The sequence below is a fragment of the Aquarana catesbeiana genome, linkage group LG01 (genome assembly GCF_042186555.1).
Source record: "Aquarana catesbeiana isolate 2022-GZ linkage group LG01, ASM4218655v1, whole genome shotgun sequence".
Taxonomy (NCBI): domain Eukaryota; kingdom Metazoa; phylum Chordata; class Amphibia; order Anura; family Ranidae; genus Aquarana; species Aquarana catesbeiana.
Window position 1 is genome coordinate 68,738,409 of NC_133324.1, and position 22,765 is coordinate 68,761,173.

At 43.6% G+C, this 22,765-nt stretch overlaps 1 protein-coding gene across 1 annotated transcript in view; it reads left to right on the forward strand.

Annotated features, from left to right (window-relative positions):
- The window catches only part of LG01H18orf54 (linkage group 01 C18orf54 homolog), a 45,009-nt gene that overhangs the window by 15,216 nt on the left and 7,028 nt on the right, over positions 1 to 22,765 (forward strand). Inside the window, exons 3-7 of the mRNA XM_073619895.1 lie at positions 4,277 to 5,026; positions 5,126 to 5,273; positions 9,737 to 9,851; positions 13,645 to 13,776; positions 16,120 to 16,193. Coding sequence (XP_073475996.1) covers positions 4,277 to 5,026; positions 5,126 to 5,273; positions 9,737 to 9,851; positions 13,645 to 13,776; positions 16,120 to 16,193 — 1,219 coding nt within the window. The remainder of the gene's footprint in view (positions 1 to 4,276; positions 5,027 to 5,125; positions 5,274 to 9,736; positions 9,852 to 13,644; positions 13,777 to 16,119; positions 16,194 to 22,765) is intronic.

Here is a 22,765-nt window from a genome sequence, read left to right on the forward strand (position 1 = left end):
GGTAGGGGTACTCGGGAGGACATAAAGAAAATGCCTCTCATGCACCCGACTGCATTTGGTTGGGGATGTGAATGGGGGAAGTACGGGCGCTGCAGAAGCGGTGGGTTCCCAATTAGGATTGGCGAATGCAGCAGGAAGGGCACTATGGGCACGACGGGCCTGTGTTTGTCTTCTTGGTGGCAGCGGGACACTACTTGTGCTTGCCACCTCACCAGCTTGAACTGCACTTATGGGACTCGCCACGTCACCAAGTGTTACTGCAGAGCTGGTTTGACTACGACCGGGGTGTACTAGGCCGCTGGTGCTTGCCAGTTCACCAAAACGCTACCAAAAAAACTGTTAGCGATCGCAGGGATCAGGCCTGACTCTGCGAACACTGCAGTTATGCGGTTAGTGTTTTGTAAGTGACAGTGATCGATCGATACTGCACTTGGGTGGGCTGGGCCAGGCGGAGGGGCAAAACTCAGGTGCTAGCAGGTATCTGGGCTGATCCCACTAACACTGCGTTTTTGGGAACCCTAAACTGCTGGGGATGCTAGTATAGATCTGATCGGATCAGATAAAGGGAGGCGTATGCTGCGTGCGTGGGTGTTAGCGGTACTGGCGCTTACCTGACGCTGCCTGGGGCGACGCATATCACCGCCGGGCGATCAGGGGGCTAAACCTTTATTCGGTAATAAACGGCAGGTGCCCTGACACTATAAAAAATAAACGAACTAACCAGCGTCATCCGTAACAGTTATACGGTGATCAGTGGTGAAAGGGTTAACTAGGGGGCAATCAAGGGGTTAAAACCTTTATTAGATAGTATATGGGGGTCCCTGACACTATAAAACGCTGACGGCGAACCTAAATATTTACCTCCCTAACTAGCGTCACTAGTGACACTAATACAGCGATCAGAAAAATGATCGCTTAGTGACACTGGCGACGGGGGGTGATCAAGGGGTTAAAACTTTATTAGGGGGGGTTAGGGGGGTACCCTAGACCTAAAGGGGGCTAACAATAACTGCCCTAACACACTGTCACAAACTGACACTAATGCAGTAATCGGAAAAAAAATAAAAATAAAACTGCCTGGTGTCAGTGTGACGGGGGGGGGGGATCGGGGGGTAAAGGGGGGTGTAAAGTATGCCTGGCATGTTCTACTGTGTGTGTGTGTGTGTGTGTGTGTGTGTGTGTTTTACCATCACTCGGATGTCTTCTCTCGGCACCGGAACAGAAAATACCGAACCGAGGAGAGATGACATCATTTCCTCTGCCTCTGTGTACTATACAGAGGCAGGGGAAGATTCTCATTGGCTGGGAGCGATCGCAAAGGGGGGGGGGCCACGAATGGATGGCCTCCCCCTCATCTCTGAACGCTCCCAGACAAAAGCAGACCGCCTCGGGCACCAGGGGGGGTCCGATCGGACCCCCCGCCCGCGGCAAGCAATCACGTACCAGGTACGTGATTTTGCCTGCCCGTGCCATTCTGCCGCAGTATATCTGCGTTAGGCGGTCGGCAAGTGGTTAATAAGAAAGCAGAGGGACTAGCTGGAACACCAGGGATTTCACATAAAGGAAGCAGTACAAAGAGAACAGGAGACTTTCTCGTACACGGTACAGCAGCCACATATAAGGAATATGAAATGTTGGGTTTAAATACTCTTTTTAACCTTTCACATCGGCACTATTGTTTGCCATAATGTTTGTAATATGATTATCTGCTATGGTCATTAGCCCCGTCCAGTGGCCATAATGCAGTATTTTTTTTTTTTTTTTGATTACTGTATTTCAGGAAAATACGACGTTATTGCCACTAGATGGAGCTGACAATAAAGGGAGATGACTATATTACAAACATTAACCTCCCTGGCGGTATGATTATTTCGGATTTTAGGTGCTGAAAGCGGTACCATTATTTTGCATGGAAATTTGGCGTTTTATATTGTAGGTCTGTAAATCTTAACAATAACACACTTAAATCTGTCCAAACAAGAGTCTAGTAGATATCCCGGGTATGATAAAGTTTGAAACACAAAAACATAAATTATAATATAATAAATAAAAAAAAAATAGTAATAAAATAAATTTCCCCACAATTCACTATCGCTCAATTCTGCAAGTGTTCTAATTTACTATCGCTGTTTTCTAGCTGGTCTAAAGCCACTTTTGACGTAAAGGGACACTTTTTGGTTGCTATGGACAATCTCCAGTTTCCAGGCAGAAAGAACAGTGTATATCATGTAAAACTGCATGCAGGGCATGGGCCAAAGCACTGGGGACAAAAGGGATGTGAAATCATTTCATACAGTACTGTAATCTGTAAGATTACAGTACTGTATGTGTTATGATTTTTACTTTTTTTTTAATTTTGCCGCCAGGCTCCGCCCCCCTGCGTCGCAACGCTCGCAGGGAACGGAGCCTGACAAGGAGAGGCTTCGGAGGAGGACGGAGCCCTCGGACACTGCGGGTGACATCGCAGGATCCCGGGGACAAGGTAAGTAAGGAGGCACCAGGATCCTGCGATGTAATCCCGAGTGTGGCTTGGGGGTTACCGCTAATGGTCCTGAATTTTAACCCCGAGCCACACTCGGGAAAACCGCCAGGGAGGCTACACAGCCCAGGCCGGAACGCCTTTTTAGGGCACAGCAAATGTTTTATACATAGACTCTTATGGGTTTTAGCTGTACCTGGCCACAGTTTATTCCTTGGTCTGGTTCATTTGTGTAGTCTGTGAGCACACTGCTGTGATGGTGGAGGTGAGCAGTGATGACTAGGCCTCACTTAGCATCATCCTGGGAGTGTTCCGGTCAGGCTTCATAAGGTATGTAAATAGCCTACACACATAAAATATATATGTATGTGTGTGTATGTGTTATATATATATATATATATTATTCATCTTTAGTCAGAGCTGCCCAGTTTGTTTTAATCTACAAACATCTCTTACCTGCATAGGATTTTTTTTTTTTTGTAAAGGTGAACTATCCTTTTAAAAAGCTTAGGGCTCTGGTTGTCAGTGTGAAGGAAAACTGTTCTTTCTTGCGGTCTGTAGCAACAAGATTCGCCTCATTCTCCCAGCACACATGTTCTTTTCCAGACTTTAAAGTGGTTGTAAACCTAAGTCATGAAATCTGAACAAAGCATATCCCTCTATAGTGTGTATTTGTCTCAATTAAGAGCACTAAGGCAAAGTTCACACTGGCATTAAAAGCAGACGTTTAGGGCCAGTTCACACCAGATGCAGTTCCATGCTCTTTTTTTTTTTTTCTGCACTAAAAATGCATACACAGTGTTTTCCATGTATTCCAATGGCTCTAGTTCACACCATGCAGTCAGTTTCTGCACCGGAATTGGATTGGAATACATGGAAAACACTGTGCATGCATTTTGTGCAGAAAAAAAAAGCGCACAAAACTCCACGGATCTGCATCTGGTGTGAACTGGCCCTTAAATGGCGTTTAAAAATGCCTCTCAAATGCCTATGCAAATACAATGACAGCACATTGTGCCGCTCACATTATAAAAACATGAATGCTTGGCAAAATGCTCTGGCAGGCATTTGTGGCGCGGTTGCGGGGTGTTAAAATTTAGTTTATTTCTGTCATTTCCATTGTGGAGCAGTTTTTTAACGCTCAACGCTCCTCAAAGGCTTCAAAACCACGCATGGAACGATTTAGCGCTTGTAAAACGCCCCATACTAAAACTCATTGACGCCAGTCTGACGCCCATACTAACAACATACGAGCGCGTTTGTTAAGCGTTAGGGCTTGTTCACACTTGACTAAATTTTGTGTCATTTCTGTCTGCTGCCTGCTGCCTCATTCCTCTATCAGTATGAATCACTTCTGACAAGTTTTCCTGACACAAAGAGAAAAATGGTGACACGGGAGGGAGCTCCAGCTGATTGCGAGCCTCAGCCCTGTTCCTGTGTGCTGTGTGGAGGAGGGGTGTTGCTTCCCTCCCCTCCAATCAGCTGTCAGAGCTCTCCTCACGGAGCCCTGCAGAGTGTAACCTCTGCTCTCTGCCCCTTTTTTTTCTGAACTCTCAGGCAAGCTTTATAAATTCAGCACTTAAAACAGATGTATAGATGAAAGAGATGCAGATAAACAGGTAAAACTCATGTAGGAGGATTTGTTGCATCTGTGTGTAACCTGAGGATAGTCACTTGATTGGGTTTACAACCACTTTAATAAACAAGGGCCACACCTTTTTTAGATTATTAGAATTGTACTTTTAAAGAAACGTGTTTTTTTTTTTTTCTTTTTTTTTTTTTTTTTTTTTCTTTTAGATGCAGCTGATAGAAATTTTCGACCCAAGCATTTATCTAGAAGACGATATGTTGCCCGTGACCCAGATCTATTGAGCCTCACCACTGATGATCTCTTGGACTTCCCCTCTGATGGGTCACTACCGTTCTCTCAAGTCTCACATTGGAAACATTGTGAAAAAAACCTGAATAATTACTGTGGACCTTCCCTCCGGAGCCACACTTCTCAGTCCTCTCCTCTAAGGTCCTCATTAAACACGAGGGTTCACCGTTACTCTACACGTCACGATTCCCAGTCTTTGGATCTTCAGAGGTTTGGAGAGGACGTCAAAGAAAACAAAAGAAACATTCTCCGTGAAATGGAGAGAGAAAACCGCCCTGCTTATTGCAACAACCTGAACTCTCCATATTTGTCCAGAGGATCTGAAGTACCTAAAAGTTATCCAAGATGGTTGACTAGTCAAAAATCAGAACTTAGTGTGTCGGGAATCACCAGTATTCCAGATGTTAAGTATCCCCTCTGGATAAAAGACTATGGTCTTCTGGGAGATTCCCATAGCCCCATCACCAAGAACATGTACAGGACCTCAAAAGCCTCTGCTAATGAGCCCTTTACAGATCTACACGGCTCCTCACCTTTAGGTTCTTTACAACCTTTGTTTTATCATAGACATGGCAAAGAAGCGGTTAATGTCAACAGCACCAGTGGGAAGTTCTATTCAGGACTTTATAATTTGGATGTTCTAAAACATTTGCATACACCTCCTAAAAGTAAGTGTACTTCCATCCTTCTTCCTAAATATTTGCCTTCCTGTGACATTTTCTTATGTAAACTGTTATATGTAACATGCCTGATGGCTTTGTTCTTAGATCACCCTGATGATTCACATTTGTGGAAATCACAAGCCTTTGCGTCCCCACTGAAGGAATTTCCTGACCCCCCAGAGAATAATGGAAGCCCCCGAACTGAAGATGTGCTGGAGGCGGAGAGATCCTGGGAGAAAATCCCATATTCATTGTAAGATGTTTTGCTGTCTATTGTTTAAATTCTATATATATTGAGAGAAAATAATATGACTCTGTATATCGTTTTCTGATTAGATTAACCACTTCAATACAGGGCACTTTTACCCCCTTCCTGCCCAGGCCAATTTTCAGCTTTCAGAGTTGTCACATTTTGCATCCCAATTGTGCAGTCATGCAACGCTGTACCTTAATGAAATTTTTATATTTATTTTTTTTTCTCCAATTACCCCCCCCCCCCCCCATTGGCTCTGATTGACAGCAGTGGGAGCCAATGGCTTCCGCTGGCTTGTGAGCCAATGAGGAGAGAGACCCGGAGAGGCGCTGCTGTCATGCACATCGCTGGATCGAGCTGGAGCTCAGGTAAGTATAAGGGGGAGCCGCACCCAGAAGGCACCCCACACCATGAGATAATTATAAAACATATATTCTTTTCCAGGAGTTTTACTTATTTATTTTTATAGCGACCTGGTCACTTTAGGGACTTGTGCACATAGGCCTCCTATGTTTAACACCAAAGAAATTGGTCTGGGAATATAAACACACTTTATACTTTTTTTCAGATCGCTTTCTCCTGCGTATAGATGTACTTGCATTAACATGCATATAGCTGCAGAAAGCCAAGATGCACAACTGTCTTGTTTTTGTAAATGCAGCTAGACTGAACACACCTAGAGGTTGCTGACGGTCTAGATGTGATTTCAGCCATAGAAAAGCATTACATGCTTTCTGATGCATTTAGAAATTGGATCCAAACACAGCTTTTGACACCTGTGTGCTTGAGGCCTAAGGCTGTATTCCATGCAAACCACTAAATACACAATAAAATGCATACAGTATAATAAAGTGTTAGGAACACAAAGGTAGAAATGCAACTACTAAGATGGACAAAGCTCTGTCAGAATATCCAAGCCTGGTGACCTGACTTGTGTCTGCTGCAGTTCAGCAATAAACCTAGGTCACCTGCTTGCCCCCAGCTTGTGATTGGACCATAAACGAGCAGCAGCAGCTTGCTCCATTGCTTTCTCTTCCTTCTACTCAGCATGTTCCTTTTTAGAATATTTGTATTCCGCAAAACCTGATTGGCCCCTAACTATTGCTGTAAAGCTGAAATCTTACTCTGGTCCGGCCGCACCTGGAGTATGCTGTCCAGTTCTGGGCACCAGTCCTCAGGAAGGATGTACTGGAAATGGAGCGAGTACAAAGAAGGGCAACAAAGCTAATAAAGTGTCTGGAGGATCTTAGTTATGAGGAAAGGTTGCGAGCACTGAACTTATTCTCTCTGGAGAAGAGACGCTTGAGAGGGGATATGATTTCAATCTACAAATACCGTACTGGTGACCCCACAGTAGGGATAAAACTTTTTCGCGGAAGGGAGTTTAACCACTTCCCGCCCGGCCTATAGCAAAATAACAGACGGGCAGGCGGTGGTTCTGTTATCCTGACTGGGCGCCATGTGACGTCCTTCAGGATAACAGCCGCCGCGCGCCCGTGAGGCGCGCATCGTGGCAATCGGTGGTGCGGTGTGTCATTCTGACACACCGATACACCGATCTCGATAAAGAGCCTCCGACGGAGGCTCTTTACCACGTGATCAGCCGTGTCCAATCACGGCTGATCACGATGTAAATAGGAAGAGCCGTTGATCGGCTTTTCCTCACTCGCATCTGACAGACGCGAGTAGTGGAGACCCGATCTGCGGCTCTCCTGACAGGGGGAGGGGTCTGGACCACCAGGGACGCCACTAGGACCACCAGTAAAGGGGGGCAACATGTGGATGGCCAGGTATGTACCCCATGGCCATCCACATGTTCAAATAAATGCCCAATCGGTGCCCACAAATGGGCACTGATTGGCACCAGTATGTACTAAAAGACATCAGTGATGCCCATCAGTACCCACATATCCGTGCCCATCCGTGCCACCCATCAGTGCAGCCTAGGAGTACCCATCAGTGCCGCCTAGGAGTATCCATCAGTGGTGCCACCTTATTGGTGCCACCTCATCGGTGCAGCCATATCAGTGCCCGTTATTGAAGGATAAAACTTATTTACAAAAATTTTTAACAGAAACAAAGAAAATACCGCCAAAAGAAAGCTCTATTTGTGGGAACAAAATGATAAAAAATTTGTTTGGGTACAGTGTAGCACGACCGCACAATTGTCATTCAAATTGCGACAGCGCTGAAAATTGGCTTGGGCAGGAAGGTGTCTAAGTGCCTGGTATTGAAGTGGTTAATAAGACTCGTGGCCACTCATTAAAATTAGAGGAAAAGAGGTTTAACCTTAAACTACGTAGAGGGTTCTTTACTGTAAGAGCAGCAAGGATGTGGAATTCCCTTCCACAGGCGGTGGTCTCGGCGGGGAGCATCGATAGTTTCAAGAAACTATTAGATAAGCACCTGAATGACCACAACATACAGGGATATATAATGTAATACTGACATATAATCACACACATAGGTTGGACTTGATGGACTTGTGTCTTTTTTTTCAACCTCACCTACTATGTAAATACTATGTAAGATTTGACATTTGAAACTTGCTGACGGAAGGAAAGAGCAAAAGTGATGATTTGCTTAGTGTGATTGGTGCCTCTTCATTATCCATTTGCCAAGCAGGGGGCAGATCCTTGACCAAGCTCCATTTCTTAAGAAGAGACTAAACTGGTGGTGCTGCCTAAAAAGAAAAGGGTGTGCAAAAGACACTGCCTGTGTTCACCCAGCAGATGATCTTTCCTTCTTCATTGACTTACTATGCCTTGTTCTGCAGTGTCTCTGGGTGGAGGCGGCCATCTTAGTAAAGGCAGGGCTTTGCTTCTTTGTGTCGGAGCCCCCAGTAAAGTGAACAATGAGCAGCCCAGTAGCAGTATATATTTCTTAAAGTGTAAGTTCACCTTTTACAGAAAATCTGTAAGGTGATCTTACAGACCCCCCCCAGTCCCGCTGTACAGTAGTCCCGCGATCCGGCACTGTCAGGGATTGGAGCGCCGCTTCACCAGTCTGGGGATTTAAAATCCTCCTGGCTTTTTCTCCTCTCCTTGCAGCGCTGACAAGACTGTTAGACAGATTCTGATTGGTCATCGGTGTCCATGTGATGGTGCAGACCAATTAGAATGCCTCTTGTCCTTACACGCTGAGTGGTGCGCAAAGGAGATTAAGTAACGGGGATTTTCAATACCCTGGTGAAGCACCGGTGTTAAGATTAAGCACAATTGTACTGTGTGAAATGCGTCTACAAGACGTGTGTGTTGGTGTCCTTTGTCATTTTGGTGAGCAATAAACTGCATTTGGATTTTGATCCATGTGCAGCCATTTCTTCTTTTATTTACCGTTCCAGTCCCAGACAGAGCAGGACCATGGGACTAATGTACATCAGGGGAGGGGTGTGGGGACCCAGTGTAAGGTCACCTTACAGATTTTCTGTAAAGTTAAACTTAAACTTTAACCACTTCAATACAGGACACTTATACACCTGCCTGCCAAGACCAATTTTCAGCTTTCAGCTAAATGACGATTGGGCGGTCATGATGCTGTACCCAAATGAAATATTTATTTTTTTCCCAGAAACAGAGCTTTCTTTTGGTGGTATTTGATCACCTCTGGGTTTTTATTTTTTTTATTTTTTGCGCTTAAAAAAAAAAAAAAAAAAGACCGAAAATTTTGAACAAAAAAAATTTGTTTCTGTTACAAAACTTTGTAAATAAGTATGTTTTTCTCCTTCACTGATGGGCACTCATAGGTGGCACTGAAGTGCACGTATAGGCAGCACTGATCAGAGGTGCTGGCAGGTATCACTGATGGGCACGGATCACCATCCCTGGTGGGCTCTAGTAGGCATCCCTGCTGGCTATGGATGGGCATCCTCGGGGGGGGGGGGGGGGGCAGACCCCCCGAGGATGCCCCCCCCCCCCCGTCAGAGCAGCCAATCGGCTCTCCTCGCGTCTGTCAGCGCCGATACATGTCTTTTCCTGTTTACACTGTGATTGGAAACAGCTGATCACATGGTAAAGAGCTGTCAGCCTCCTTGATCGGAGATGCGGTGTTTCAGACTGCCACGCCACCGATCGCTGCACGCCCCCTGCGGCTTATCCTGCAGGATGTCATATGATGCCCAGCCAGGATGATGAAACCACTTCCCGCCCGTCGTTCTGCTATATGGCAGGCGGGAAGTGGTTAAGGATGAGATCACCTTTAAAAAACATACACATTTTTGCAGGAAACAAAATGTGCATTTATTACTGCAACACACGAGACAAAACCTAGGAAGATGCTTTGAGAAATGTACTTCATATGTTTCTTTTTTATTTTTCCTTTGCTTTGACATACATTTTAAGTAGTCTACATCAGTGTATAGCGACACGATAAAATAAAATGGGAAAATTCTTCTACAGCATCTAACCTTTTTTGAGTTCAAACAGTGTTTGCCAGTCTCAGATAAACTGTTCTTCTGATTACAGCAAATCTCCAGTCACTATACCGTGCAAGGATGAGATCAATGAGCAGTTTGCGGCTCCCTTGACATCACGTCTTGTGGAAGATTTCCTTCAGGACAAAGTGAAAGAAGAAAGTAAAGTATGTTTGAGATTTCTTTACATTGGTGAATTTTGTTTTATGAAGATGTTACGAGACTGAACTCCTGATGGTTCTGCTGTGTTCTACATGTTCAGCAATTAAACATTTTATATTTTTTATTTATTTAATTTTTTTTGTGTGTGGAAGTTCATGCGATATTTGTTTCAAATAGAATAGGGAAGACTAAGGCCTCTTACACACGGACATTTTAACAGCGGCTTTTTTGAGCTTTTTTTTCTGCTTAAGAACGCCACTCCATGTTATTCAATGGGCTCATACACACCATGGTGTTTTTGAGCTGTAACAGGCATAGTCATTTTTAAGCTCCAAAAAAAACCAAGGACCAGTACGTTCTGAGGCTCCAGCGCTAGATCTGTTTTGACGCCGAAAAAATCTCAAACGCGTATTAGCGCTATACCGACGTTTTTTAGCCTTAGCGTTTTTAAGCTGTAAAAATGTTTAATGTGCGTAATTTTGGAGTGGAAAATAGCAGAGGGATGTTTTTTTAAAAAAACGCACCTTAGCGTTAACACACAACATTACATGTGCACTGACGCCAAATCAAAACGCTAATAAAATTGCGTTTTTAACGCTGCTTTTTTTCCAGGCGTTGTTACTAGCTTTACAGCTCATTTTTTAAAACGTCTGTGTGTATGAGGCCTTAAACTCCTATCCGGTTTATATTCCTGTTTTGTGAGATCTTCCATTCTGTGCTTTGTGGTCATCAGGATGGGAAGTAAGGAAGATGTAGCAGGGCTACAGACAACAATAAAAACTCTGAGGTTCTAATCTCATAATTTGAGTTATAACAAAAAGTATATAAACTGTATATAAATAAAACACCCGTGCAGATAGTGGATATCAATATACACATGTAATCAAAGGTTTCTTCCCCGCATGCAGTACACACTCACTCACCAAAAGCAATGTGCTGTCATACAGCTAAGCAAGCTTAGTAAGGTAATTATAGTAGTGAATGAGAGTCGCATATAAATCATGAACACAGAATCTTCCCCCTCATGCAGTGAGCACTCACCAAACATAATGTGCTGCCATTAGGAATGCAGCTACCACACTTAGCCAGATGGGTAAATGGATGGATCCAAGCCAGACAGCAATATCCTTCAACGTATACTCCTCTCCGTAATCTATTTAGGGGACACTGTGATAGCTCATTCGGTCAGACAGTACCATGAAGACAACAGAAATGATGGATCGAAGTGTGATAGTCTTAAACGGAATTTAGCAACAAATACAATCATCGCACACGTAATAAGCCAGTATAAAGTTAAAAAGATGCCACTCATTTTTTTTTTTTTTTTTTTTTAAAACATTTTTAAATTTTTTTTTTGTTTGCTGTTCTATATAACCTTTGATTTCTAAATAGAGCATTGATATCAAACTGGTATTGATTCTAATCTGGGTCTATTCAGATAGATGGACATTGATGTAAGATGTGTGTTGCTTGGATCTACTCTCCCCTGTTCTTCTGCACCCGTATTGATGATGGTGTGGATATAGGGGGCGGATCTAGGTGTTCTCTTTATCGAGATTCTGTTTTTGAATGCTCGTATTACTTGCTTTCTATATTTGCTCATTTTTCTTTTGTTTTGTGTGGAAATGAATAAAAACTTATTAAATTTCTAAAAAAAAAAAAAAAAGCCATGCAATCACTCACATTAAAACACCGCGAGCTCGGAGTCTGGTGTGGCGATGTGACATCACGTATATTAAAGTACAAACAGTGCAGCGCTAAAATGGAGTATGTAAAAACATGTAATACAATTGATATTCCGGGAAGCTTGTTATATACATAGCAAAAAACACAATGATTGTTGCACTAAGGTATTTCCAGCAAAGCTGTGTTGTCTGGGGTGGTGAGGGAATGGTTAAAAAGTCAGGATCCTGAACATATAGTCCAAAGTACTAACAAATGATCAGCAGAGAGTCAAATAAAATGATGTTAGGAATGACTCCTGATAGAGGTGCAGGGTTTTAAGGGACGTCCATAGCCTGGTGATTACCACAGGGAGTATAGCACAGGGAAGGCAGCGCGTTGGAGAGTAAAAGAACCTCTGGGGGGAATACAAGAAAAACAGACAAGCAGCGCCAATCTAAGTGCAGCAATATTGTAACATATTTAATTAGTAATGCACTCACTCGAAACAGGATAAAAGCAGACACATCATGGTAAATGTCAGATGGACAGCAGGGTTCCAGAACGATCATCCAGGCAGCGCTGTGGTGTCTTGCTCGGCGGCGCCAGTGGTTTCCGGTGTCCCGAACTAGAGCGTACAGGGCGCAGGAGGAAGCTGTCACTCGGGAAGTCCCTGGTCTCAGTAGGGGGAAGCTATGACAAGCACGCATTCGGAGCATGCTTGCTCCTTCATCAGTCACAGTCGTCGGCCATCTTAGGTGTGGTATATAGAGCTGGCAGGGTGGGCCAATCAGATCACAGGTCCGTCCCCCTTTCAGTAATCTCAAACACCAGGGAAGCCGAGGGGCAGGGATTGGGTGTAAATAATACAAAACATTTGGAATATATATATATATATATATATATATATATATATATATATATATATATATATATATATATATATATATATATATATATATATATATATTATACACACAGTGTAAAGAAGACAGGGCACACAAAGACGGGGGAAAAAATGAATAAAAGACATGAAACACCAAAAATCACAAAAATGTATCAGAATTGGAGGCTGTTATATACATATAATCCCAAAATAATTTTTAAGGTAATAATCTGGATGGAGTTCCACATGCGGTGATAGTAATGGAAAGCAGCATAGAGTGTCAGGAAGGGGAGGGCTCCCTTCAGATATACCTGCCCTACACCTGTCCATCTAAATGGATGTGCTTCCATTGTTTCAGACTCATAGAAATTAGAGTTTAGGTCCACAGAAAATTGGGTACCTTGCCGGGGCTCTGCAGCTCTGCAGCTTATGCATGTATTTGCAAATGTGTGCAACCCTGCTTTTAATGCATACTGTTGGACAGGTCAATTTGGTTGGTCACAGGCTGGTTGGTAAGTTGAGCTTGGAAATTTCTTTTGTTGTTGTATGTGTGTTTTTTTTTTTTTTTTATATTCCTTGCCTTTCCAATGCTCCTTGCTGCAGTGACCAGTTACAGTTTGGGGCAGTAACCACTTGTTTGTAGAGTAGGTGTCACCAACCAAGCCTTATGCTGCACTTACCAGAAATCATGTGACCCCCCTAGGAGTGGTCAATCTGAACTTTATAAATAAGTAGTCAAAGCTCCAGACTGTTTGGATATATCCTCTCCTGCCTCCGGATAATATGTCACCATAGGGAAAGGCAGATAAATGCATCCCTCAGTATTCAATCCCCCGCAGAGTCTAAGCCATGTCATGAGGCATGCAACAGAAGGCAATCCACAATATAAGGAAACTCTTAGGGAGTCACACAATTTCTGGTAAGCGCAGCACGAGGCTTGGTTGGTGACACCTACTCTATCCTGCTTTCCATTACTAATATGGCATGTGGGCCTCCTCCATCCTGATTTATTATCTTGATGAGATGCTGGTGGTGGACACCGAAGACAGGTGAAGAAACTTATCTAGATGAGGACAGCGCTGGATCCTGGGACAGGTGAGTGGCTGGTTATTAAAAGTCAGCAGCTACAGTTTTTGTAGCTGCTGACTTTAAACTTTTACAAAGGTGACCGGAGAACCACTTTAAAATTGCCTATCTTCTCTTTTTGTGTTATATTATTTTTTTTTTTTTTTTTTTTTTTTTTTTTTTAGGCCAGCTCATTCTCGGGTGGAAATCATCATGGTCCAGTAGAGGCTCTGAAGCACATGTTGTTCAATCTTCAGACCTTCCAGCAGAACTTTACCCAGGCTCAAACCTCTAAGCAAGTGGAGGAGTTTCAGAAAGTATGTATTCTATTTCATATTTACCAATTAAAGTGGAACTCCACCTAAAAGGGGATGTTTTGCTTTAAGTCCTTCTCCCCTGCCATGTTTGGATGTTTGGCATGTGTTGTGTGTGGGTTTTTTTTTTTTGTTTTTTGTTTTTTTGGGAGGGGGTGGGTACCTAGTTTTGACAGGTACCTGTTCTTCCGACGGATAGCCTAGGCGCCAAACCTGGACACGACTATCGGATTGCCAGACAGAAAAGCGTAATTTTGTCTAATTTGTCACTCCAGAGAACACGTCTCCGCTGCTCTAGAGTTCAGTGGTGGCGTGCTTTACACCACTGAATCCGACGCTTTGCATTGAACTTGGTGATGTAAGGCTTGGATGCTGCTGCTCGGTCATACCCTGTTTCCCCGAAAATAAGACCTAGCGTGATTGTCAGTGATGGCTGCAATATAAGCCCTACCCCCCAAATAAGCCCTACCCTGTTTCCCCGAAAATAAACCCTACCCTGAAAATAAGACCTACAAGGACTTTAACTAGGGCTTATTTGGGGGGTAGGGCTTATATTGCAGCCATCACCGACAATCACGCTAGGTCTTATTTTCGGGGAAACAGGGTAGAAACCCATTCCATGAAGCTCTCCACGCATTGTTGTGCTAATCTGAAGGCCACACAAAGTTTGGAGGTCTGTAGCTATTGGCTCTGCAGGCAGTTGGTGACTTCTGCGCACTGTACGCTTCAGCATGTGCTGACCCCGCTCTGTCATTTTACGTGGCCTACCACTTTATGGCTGAGTTGCTGTTGTTTCCACTTTGTTATAATACCGCTAACAGTTGACCGTGGAATATTTAGTATTAAGGAAATTTCACGGGTGGACTTATTGCACAGGTGGCAACCTATCACAGTACCATGCTTTAATTCACTGAGCTCTTAAAGTAGCCACCCGTTCTTTCACAAATGTTTGTAGAAGCAGTCTGCCTGCCAAGTTGCTTGAGGTTATACACCTGTGGCCATGGAGGTGATTGGAACACCTGAATCCAATGAGGTGTCTCAATACTTTTGGCAATATAGTGAATCTCTAAGGGGCTGTAGGGTTGCAGTATGAGATAACTGTCACTAGATGGCAACAACTTTCTATATTCTCATGCATTTGCTTACTTAATTCGGGAAGTATCTGTAAAACGATACTGCTTGCAAGATTCAAAAAAGTATCCTTTAAATTGTACAAACACACAGAACTCTGTGTACAGAGAGCAGCGATCTGGCTGTTTCTTTTCCCTGAAAAGAAAGGAGAAAACACAGCCAGATCTGTCAGTAAAATTGGCACACATTTCATATTGTTAGGCACACAGTTGACCCTTTGATTGCCCCTAGATGTTAACCCCTTCCCAGCCAGTGTCATTAGTACAGTATTATCACTGTATTAGTGTCACTAGGGATGTCGGTCAGTCAGTTAGTGACCCTCTCAATAAATACATAATAATAAGTGCGCATCAACGCAAAACTAACAAAAGTCCGCAATAAAATATAAGTGGGAAAATAAATCTTTAAAGTCCAATAATGTGATCAGCGACTTGTTGAGTATTGCCGTTTGTTTGTTTTTAATCCACATAAGGAGAGCTGCAAAACTTGTGATGTATTAAAGCCGTTGTAAACCGCTGCAGTAAAAAAGAAAAAAGAAACTTTCCCCTGTAAGGCAATTGCATAATGTGTTAGTATGCATCACATTCTAGCACATTATGAAACACTTACCTTAGACCGAAGCCCTCCATCGGCGCACTGTCACCGGTGACAGGGCTTCCATCTTCCCCTGGTCTTCCTTCCGGGTTCACGGACTCCGGCTTTGTGAGTGACCAGGGCCCCGATGTCCCTCCTGGTCTGGCACGGTGCTCTGAAGGTCCAGTACGATATGCCCTTCAGAGCGCATGCGCCGGTGACGTCACTGGCTGCATTCCGTGTGAATATCTCCTAAACAGTGCACATTTTATAAGATATTAATTTTACCTACAGATAAGCCTTATTATAGGCTTACCTGTAGGTAAAAATCGCAAAAACTGACTTTACTGCCGCTTTAAGCAAATCCCTCTATTCTTTGGACTTATTAATGCCAGTCTGATTGTTCGTTAATAACAGAAGCTGGAATTTAATATTTTGTATTGTTGTTTTCCAGTGGATAGCAGGTAAATTGTAAAGTGCAGTGACTGCACACCTCTTTTTGTCAGATCACAGACGCAAACTAAACTCACAATCCTTCCCTCAGGGAATCCAGATCCGTTCTTGTCTCTTCAGCGATTCTTGCCTTTCAGACACATTTATTCTGCTGGGTACTAAACGTATAATCATTTTTCTCCCTTGTAGGTTTATACAGAAGCAGAATCGGAAATCCAGCGTGTGGACCAAGAGGCGTTTCCTGTAAATAAGTCTCTTCAGAAGTAGGTTCTGGGTCCATAATTCTACGAAACGCAACACTGCGTATAATTGTTACCCATTTTAAACCTGATTTGACTTTTAAAGGATAAGTTCACCTTTTGAAAGAAAATAATAATAAAGGCGCATTATTTTGCAGGTAAAAAAAATGGGAATTTTTAAAAAATCTTCTGAGGAGCCTTCAGAGCATTGCACCCACAATCTGGTCCAGCTCCAGCAGACTGTCAGGATAGCTCTCTGCCTGTACCTACGACACAGGCAGGCAGTTACTTGAGAGCAGTAAGATCAATGAACTGAGAGGATACTCACCAGCGCACCTCGTAGTTCATGGAGTACTACAACTCGTCAGACACAAGGGCTTACAGTGCTTGTAGTCCTATTCATTCATGGGAAACTGTGAATGAATGATGCCGTGCTGTTTTTAAATTATGACTGTGCAGGGAGTGGGGGTTGCCTGCTGTCACGGGGAGGGGGGATCGGCGGGCGGGGAGAAGATGCAGATGCTGGAACATGTTGCATCCTAAAAACAGGTGGAACATGTAACATGTTCCAAAGGTCAACATATCCTTAAAGTGTAAGTTTCTTTTACACCTCCAAAAAAGGAAAATCAGTTGCATCATTGGGGGATGATAATCACATGTATGCTTAAATGGTAAGTTCCCCCTTTAAAGAAACAATAATAAATGCACATATTCTTGCAAAAAAAAAAAATGCATTTATTTTCTCCTACAAGAGCCTGCAAAGCATTGCATTCGTGATCAGTGGATCGTGGGTGCAATGTTAGGCTCCTGCACACTCTCCCCCCCCCCCCCCCCCCCCCCTGCTTCCTGCCTGTACTGCCCTGTTCTGCCATATGGCTTTTCAGTTAGAAAACTGGAGGAAGAATGAATGGATTCTGAGTGTGCTGATCAGCGTGCTCCTAGTCCATCGAGATCTACAAATCCGTCTGCAGCAGTGGCAGACAGAACTTGTAGCCTATACATTCACAGATCCCTATAAATGAATGGCACAGCTGTGCAGATGAAGTCTTGCACGGCCATGCTGATTTTGATTTTTTTTTTTTTTTAGAAGAAGAAGAAGAACCCATTCCCACTGTCAAAGTGGGGGTGCTCAGGGGGTGGGGGTGCTGGAACATGTTACATGATGCACCCATAATATGAATGTAACCTGTTCTAAAAGTGAACTTGGGCTTTAACGGCTAAGTGTAGCTAGCATGAAAACCGTAAAAATCAGTACAAGGGTCATAACTTACAAGTCAGTAGGATGTGGCCCTTGTGCTGATTCCTCTTCTGTTAGTAGAAATCCCCCTTAGTCTATGCCCTTCACTGCCATAATCTTCTGGGGTGATAGGTGCTACTACAATAAACAGGCTGTCATCAAGAGAGCCTGACTATGCCCACCCTTTCCTCCCAGCTCCTCCATTCATAGAAGCCATACTACAGCTTCTGTGAGTGGAAAGCGATCTTTGGATAGAGGACGGGCAGATGATTAAAAGTCCACCTCCGTTCATAGATTGTGTATCATTCAAGCTGTAATATGGCTTCTATGACTGGAGCAGCTGAGCAGAAAGGGCAGGCATTGTGGGGCTCTCAAAGTGAGAGCCCCTGGACAGGCCCTTAGTTGTATTATACCCTGCCACACCGGAAGATTGCCACCACACCAGGATACATAGACTAACGAGGATATCTACGAAGGCCCCTTTCACACTGGCGTCGGGGCCGTCGGCGGTAAAGCGGCGGTTCTGCAGCGGTGCCCATTCATTTCAATGGGCAGGAGCAGTGTATACACCGCTCCTTCATCGCTCCAAAGATGCTGCTTGCAGGACTTTTTTTAGCGTCGCTCCAGTGTGAAAGCCCTCAGGCTTTCACACTGGAGAGACAGGAGAGGCGCTTTACAGGCACTATTTTTAGTGCTGTATCGCCTGTAAAGCGCCTGTAAAGAAATTGGCACAAGAGACATATTACTGATTATAAGTATTGTTCCTTGTGATTTTTCTGTTTGTTGTAGCTACACATGAGCTTTAAAGTATATGTAAACATCACGTGACCACCTCCTGATGGATGCAGAAAGTACTCTGAAGTACTGCAGACTCCATACTTATATTTTAAAAGGAATAGCGCACCTATTTTTGATTTAAGACCTACTGCTTTGCAATCTGTGCTCCGTCTGCTAGACCTAAATGCTGTCACGTGACAGAGGGGACAACATTACAGCTCTCTGATTGGTTGGGGAACGCTGGTGAGGTATGTATCACATGGCATTTTGATATGTCATCAACTGCCAACATGTTTCATCTCTACAAAAGGCTTCATAGAGGTGTTACAATCAAATCCCCCGGCGGTTGATGGTGGCATGCCATGTGAAGGTCTATGATAGATTGATGACCGATACCTGTGACCCCCATATTGGTGGATGTTTTGAATGAATAGTGTTGTGTTACATGTTGATAAAATGTTGCATGATTGGATCAGTCCTGAACAATGAGGCAGAAATAGCTGGGAACCTGGTGATCTCAATAAGATTTTTAAAGTGGTTAAAGTATGATATGAATTTTGTTGAAAATTTTAGAACTGTAACCGCTAATGCATTCCTATCTAATGAGGATGATGGGTGGAGTGACCCTATGGAATTTTATTCAGTGACTGTTCTATCAAAAATGCTGCGTAGATAATACCTGCAATCATAAATCCAAGAAAAAAGTGAGAGAACAAATCTGTCCCTCAAAGAGTAATGGGATTTTCACAGAAGCATATTTCTGTCACAAGGTAAACACACCCACAAAGGGATAATTCAAAAAATATAATTTATTACAAAGGGTACATGATTTAAAATAGTAACAGTATTCAGTCATATCAATAATGACCAAGATTGATACTCTATTTCAAAAGCTTGAACAGCTGCTTGTGTGTATGGATAGCCGGGGCTGTTCACCATGCATCTATATCATTGTCCAAGTTGTAAAGAAATATAACATTATTTTTGATACTAATGTTATATTTCTTTACAACTTTACAACAAATTTCTATAAATGACCTGCATTTTAAATGGATAAGAACTTGCTAAGAGGATTCATTTCTTGTTGATTATGGTTGAAATAATTCAGCGGACGAACTATGAAACCATCTGAATAAGAACTATTGATAAATTATGGGGTGAGGACAATGCCTTTAGTTGTATGACCATCTACAGATGGAGAAACCTTTTTGAATACGGATTCTTGGATGAGACTATTAAAATGAAAGCACGTATTCAAAATGTACATCATCTAGGATAAATAGGAGGTAATTTTTTGCAGATAATGTTTGACATAAAGATTGGAGTCCAGTTTGCTGTATAACTGGTGGAAAGCGGAAGATAAATGCAATTGATTGCTAAATCGGCTAAATCCAATTATTGCAGAACAGTCATGTATATGAAAAAATTTAAAAAAGGACCGTGCATACATAGATCCATATAATATTACAAAATAGATTGTTTAGTGAAATAACCTCAGATAAACACAGTCCTGTAGAGATATTGAGGCTGTTTGGCTTTTTGTGTGGTTAGATCTTCGGTCTTCATAATGGGGTTATCCTCCTTGATTTGTATGTATAATGGGGGGTTTAGATCCTTGGTCTGTGTAATGGGGGGGGTTTAGTTCATTGATCTGTATAGTATAAACACCAACATTTTTTTTTATTTTATTTATATAGGTATATTGTCCAAGTGTTTTTTTTTTTTTAGCTATTTTTATTCACTTCGGTATAAATGTGATGCGTATTGACAACAATAAGGAGGGATAAAAATTGCATACCTTCACCTATTTGTTGAGAATTCTAGTCTTTTAAATAAACTATAAAGGGAACATTTTTATAAATAATACAGCAGTAGTAGCATTGAGCAATAGTGGTGAGGATATGTCAGATCAGAAAAAATGAAAAGGTGCTCACACTGTACACCCTTCCCAACCCCCGGTCCCCACTGTTCATCCATGGTAAAGTAGTTGTGAAGCCACTATAGTATATTCATGCCATCCCCTCTGTTAAATAATATGTGTCCCAGTGTCTGTGCTATATAAAAAAGGTGCTGATTTCTACCTTATATCAGAGCATCGCCCGGTGTTCACGTGACTTCTCGCCTCTTTCCTTTCCCAGGCTGACAGTTACAGCAGGGAGGGGTCAAGAACTCCCGCTAAAGTCAGAAAAAAAACTAGCATGGGGTGGGGGGGGTTTGTGGGTAACAAGGCTGGAGTTCCAAGTTTAAGGCCCCTTTCACACTGGGGAGGGAGGTGCATCGGCGGTAAAGCGCCGCTATTATTAGCGGCGCTTTACCGCCGTTTTAGTGGCAGTATTCGGATGCTAGCGGGACGGTTTTACCCCCGCTAGCGGCCGAGGAAAGGGTTAAAAACCACCGCAAAGCTCCTCTGCAGTGGCGCTTTGCCGGCAGTATAGCCGCCCTGCCCCATTGATTTCAATGGGCAGGAGCGGTGTATACACTGCTCCTTCACCGCTTCGAAGATGCTGCTAGCAGGACTTTTTTTCCCGCATCCTGCCAGAGCACCGCTCCAGTGTGAAAGGCCCCAGGCTTTCACACTGGAGACACAGCAGCGCCTGTTTCGGGTTGGTTTGCAGGCACTATTTTTAGCGCAATAGCGCCTGCAAACCGCCCCAGTGTGAAAGGGGTCTAAGAAAAAGAACCTGCTCCAGGTGTCTGGGCCACAAAAATCTCCTCCTCCTCAGATATGTATTCTGGCTCAGTATGCAAAGTAGCGTGTAGAGAGAAATTCAATCCGGGTGGCCGCATTCCGACAATTTCTTTATTGATTAAAACCCACACAGCAAAAGATGGCATCAACAGCAAACATGTTTCACACCGTAACTACTGGTGCTTACTCATAGCTTAAATTTTAAACGTTTCTTTAAAGAGACCCTGTAATGGCTCTGAATCTGCTGGGGCTGCTGACCCCACTTCCCAGGGCTTTTGAATGTCTACAAAGGAGAGGCATTTACAGGTAAATAATATGCATTAAAGCGGTAGAAAAACTTTGTAAACAAAAAAATTTCACCCTGTAACTTTCCACCTGCAAGGTTAAGGCATAATGTGCTAGTATGCATCGCAATACTAGAAAATTATGAGAGATTTGCCTTAATGAAGCCCTCCAGCGTCACGCTGTCACCGCTGACAGGGCTTCCATCTTCACCCGGTCTTCCTTCCATGTTCGCGGACTCTGGCCGAGCTGTTATGACACTCCTGCACATGCGCACGGGAGTCACGGTTTATGCCACAGACCTCTGAAGGAACGGCACAGTATGCTGTTCCATCGGAGCGCATATGCCAGTGACCTCACCGGCTGCTGCTCCGTGAAATATCTCCTGAACGGTGCACGTTTAGGAAATCTTAATTTCCCCTACAGGTAAGGGTTTTTTTACTTTAACCATCTCAATACAGGACACTTTCACTGCCTTCCTGCCCAGGCCATTTTTCAGCTTTCAGCGCTGTCACTCTTTGAATGACAATTGCGCGGTCATGCTACACTGTACCCAAAGTAAATGTTTATTATTTTTTCCCCACAAATAGAGCTTTCTTTTGGTGGTATTTGATCACCTCTACGGGTTTTATTTTTTGCGCTATAAACAAAAGAAGAGCGACAATTTTGAAAAAAAAAACAATATTTCTTTCTCGAACATCACGGGACACAGAGCCACAGTAATTACTGATGGGTTATATAGGTATCACTGGTGATTGGACACTGGCACACCCTATCAGGAAGGTCAACCCCCTATATAATCCCTCCCCCTTGCAGAGATACCTCAGTTTTTACGCCAGTGTCTTAGGTGATGGACGTGTAAAGATGTCCTGTGCTGAGCTCCAAAGGGAATATCCTAAGATCCTATACTGGGGCAAGCCAGGCGAACCGGATCCATTCAAAGTGTCTTTTCATGGCCGAATTGAATGGTACCCGGGCCTCGTGTCCGAAGAAACGAGGTTTTACCCGTAATGCTTCTCTTTTTAGAGAGCTGGACCCCGCAGATCAGAAAATGGCTTTAAACTTCCTAATTTCTGGCGAGGTGCTTTACGGTCCCAGAACTGTTGGATCCCCCTACTGATGGGGGCCCCAGTCTCTGACGGTTTTTTCAAACGGAGCCCACCATGAGAGGTGAAGATTGGGTCTGTGTAAACAGCACCCTGCGGCTGGATAAGGTAAGAGGAGATTCCACAGAATTTTTGAGTTCTAGTGGCTTTTCTCCTTTAAGGTAAATGCATGCTATGCCTATTGTGACCACCGGGGGATGCCAAGAGCACAAACCTACACATGCTGAATGTCTGTCTCAGGTGTTGTAATCGCTGTGTATGTCCCAGCGTATCAAGCAGGCTGCAAGCAGGTAAGGTGGATGGGGGGATTTCTCATGTTTGAATGTTCCCCCCCCAGGCTAGAGAGGGGCCACAGGGGTCTAGAAAGTGGTTATACCAACCGGGCTCTGTGGCCTAATGGCCACCATCTCTGAAGATAGCCGTTCAGGCATATCTTGTTACCAGTCTCCCTCCTCCCCCCCCCCCCCATCCCCAGCCTTTTCTCCAGAGCATGACAGGAGAGTCG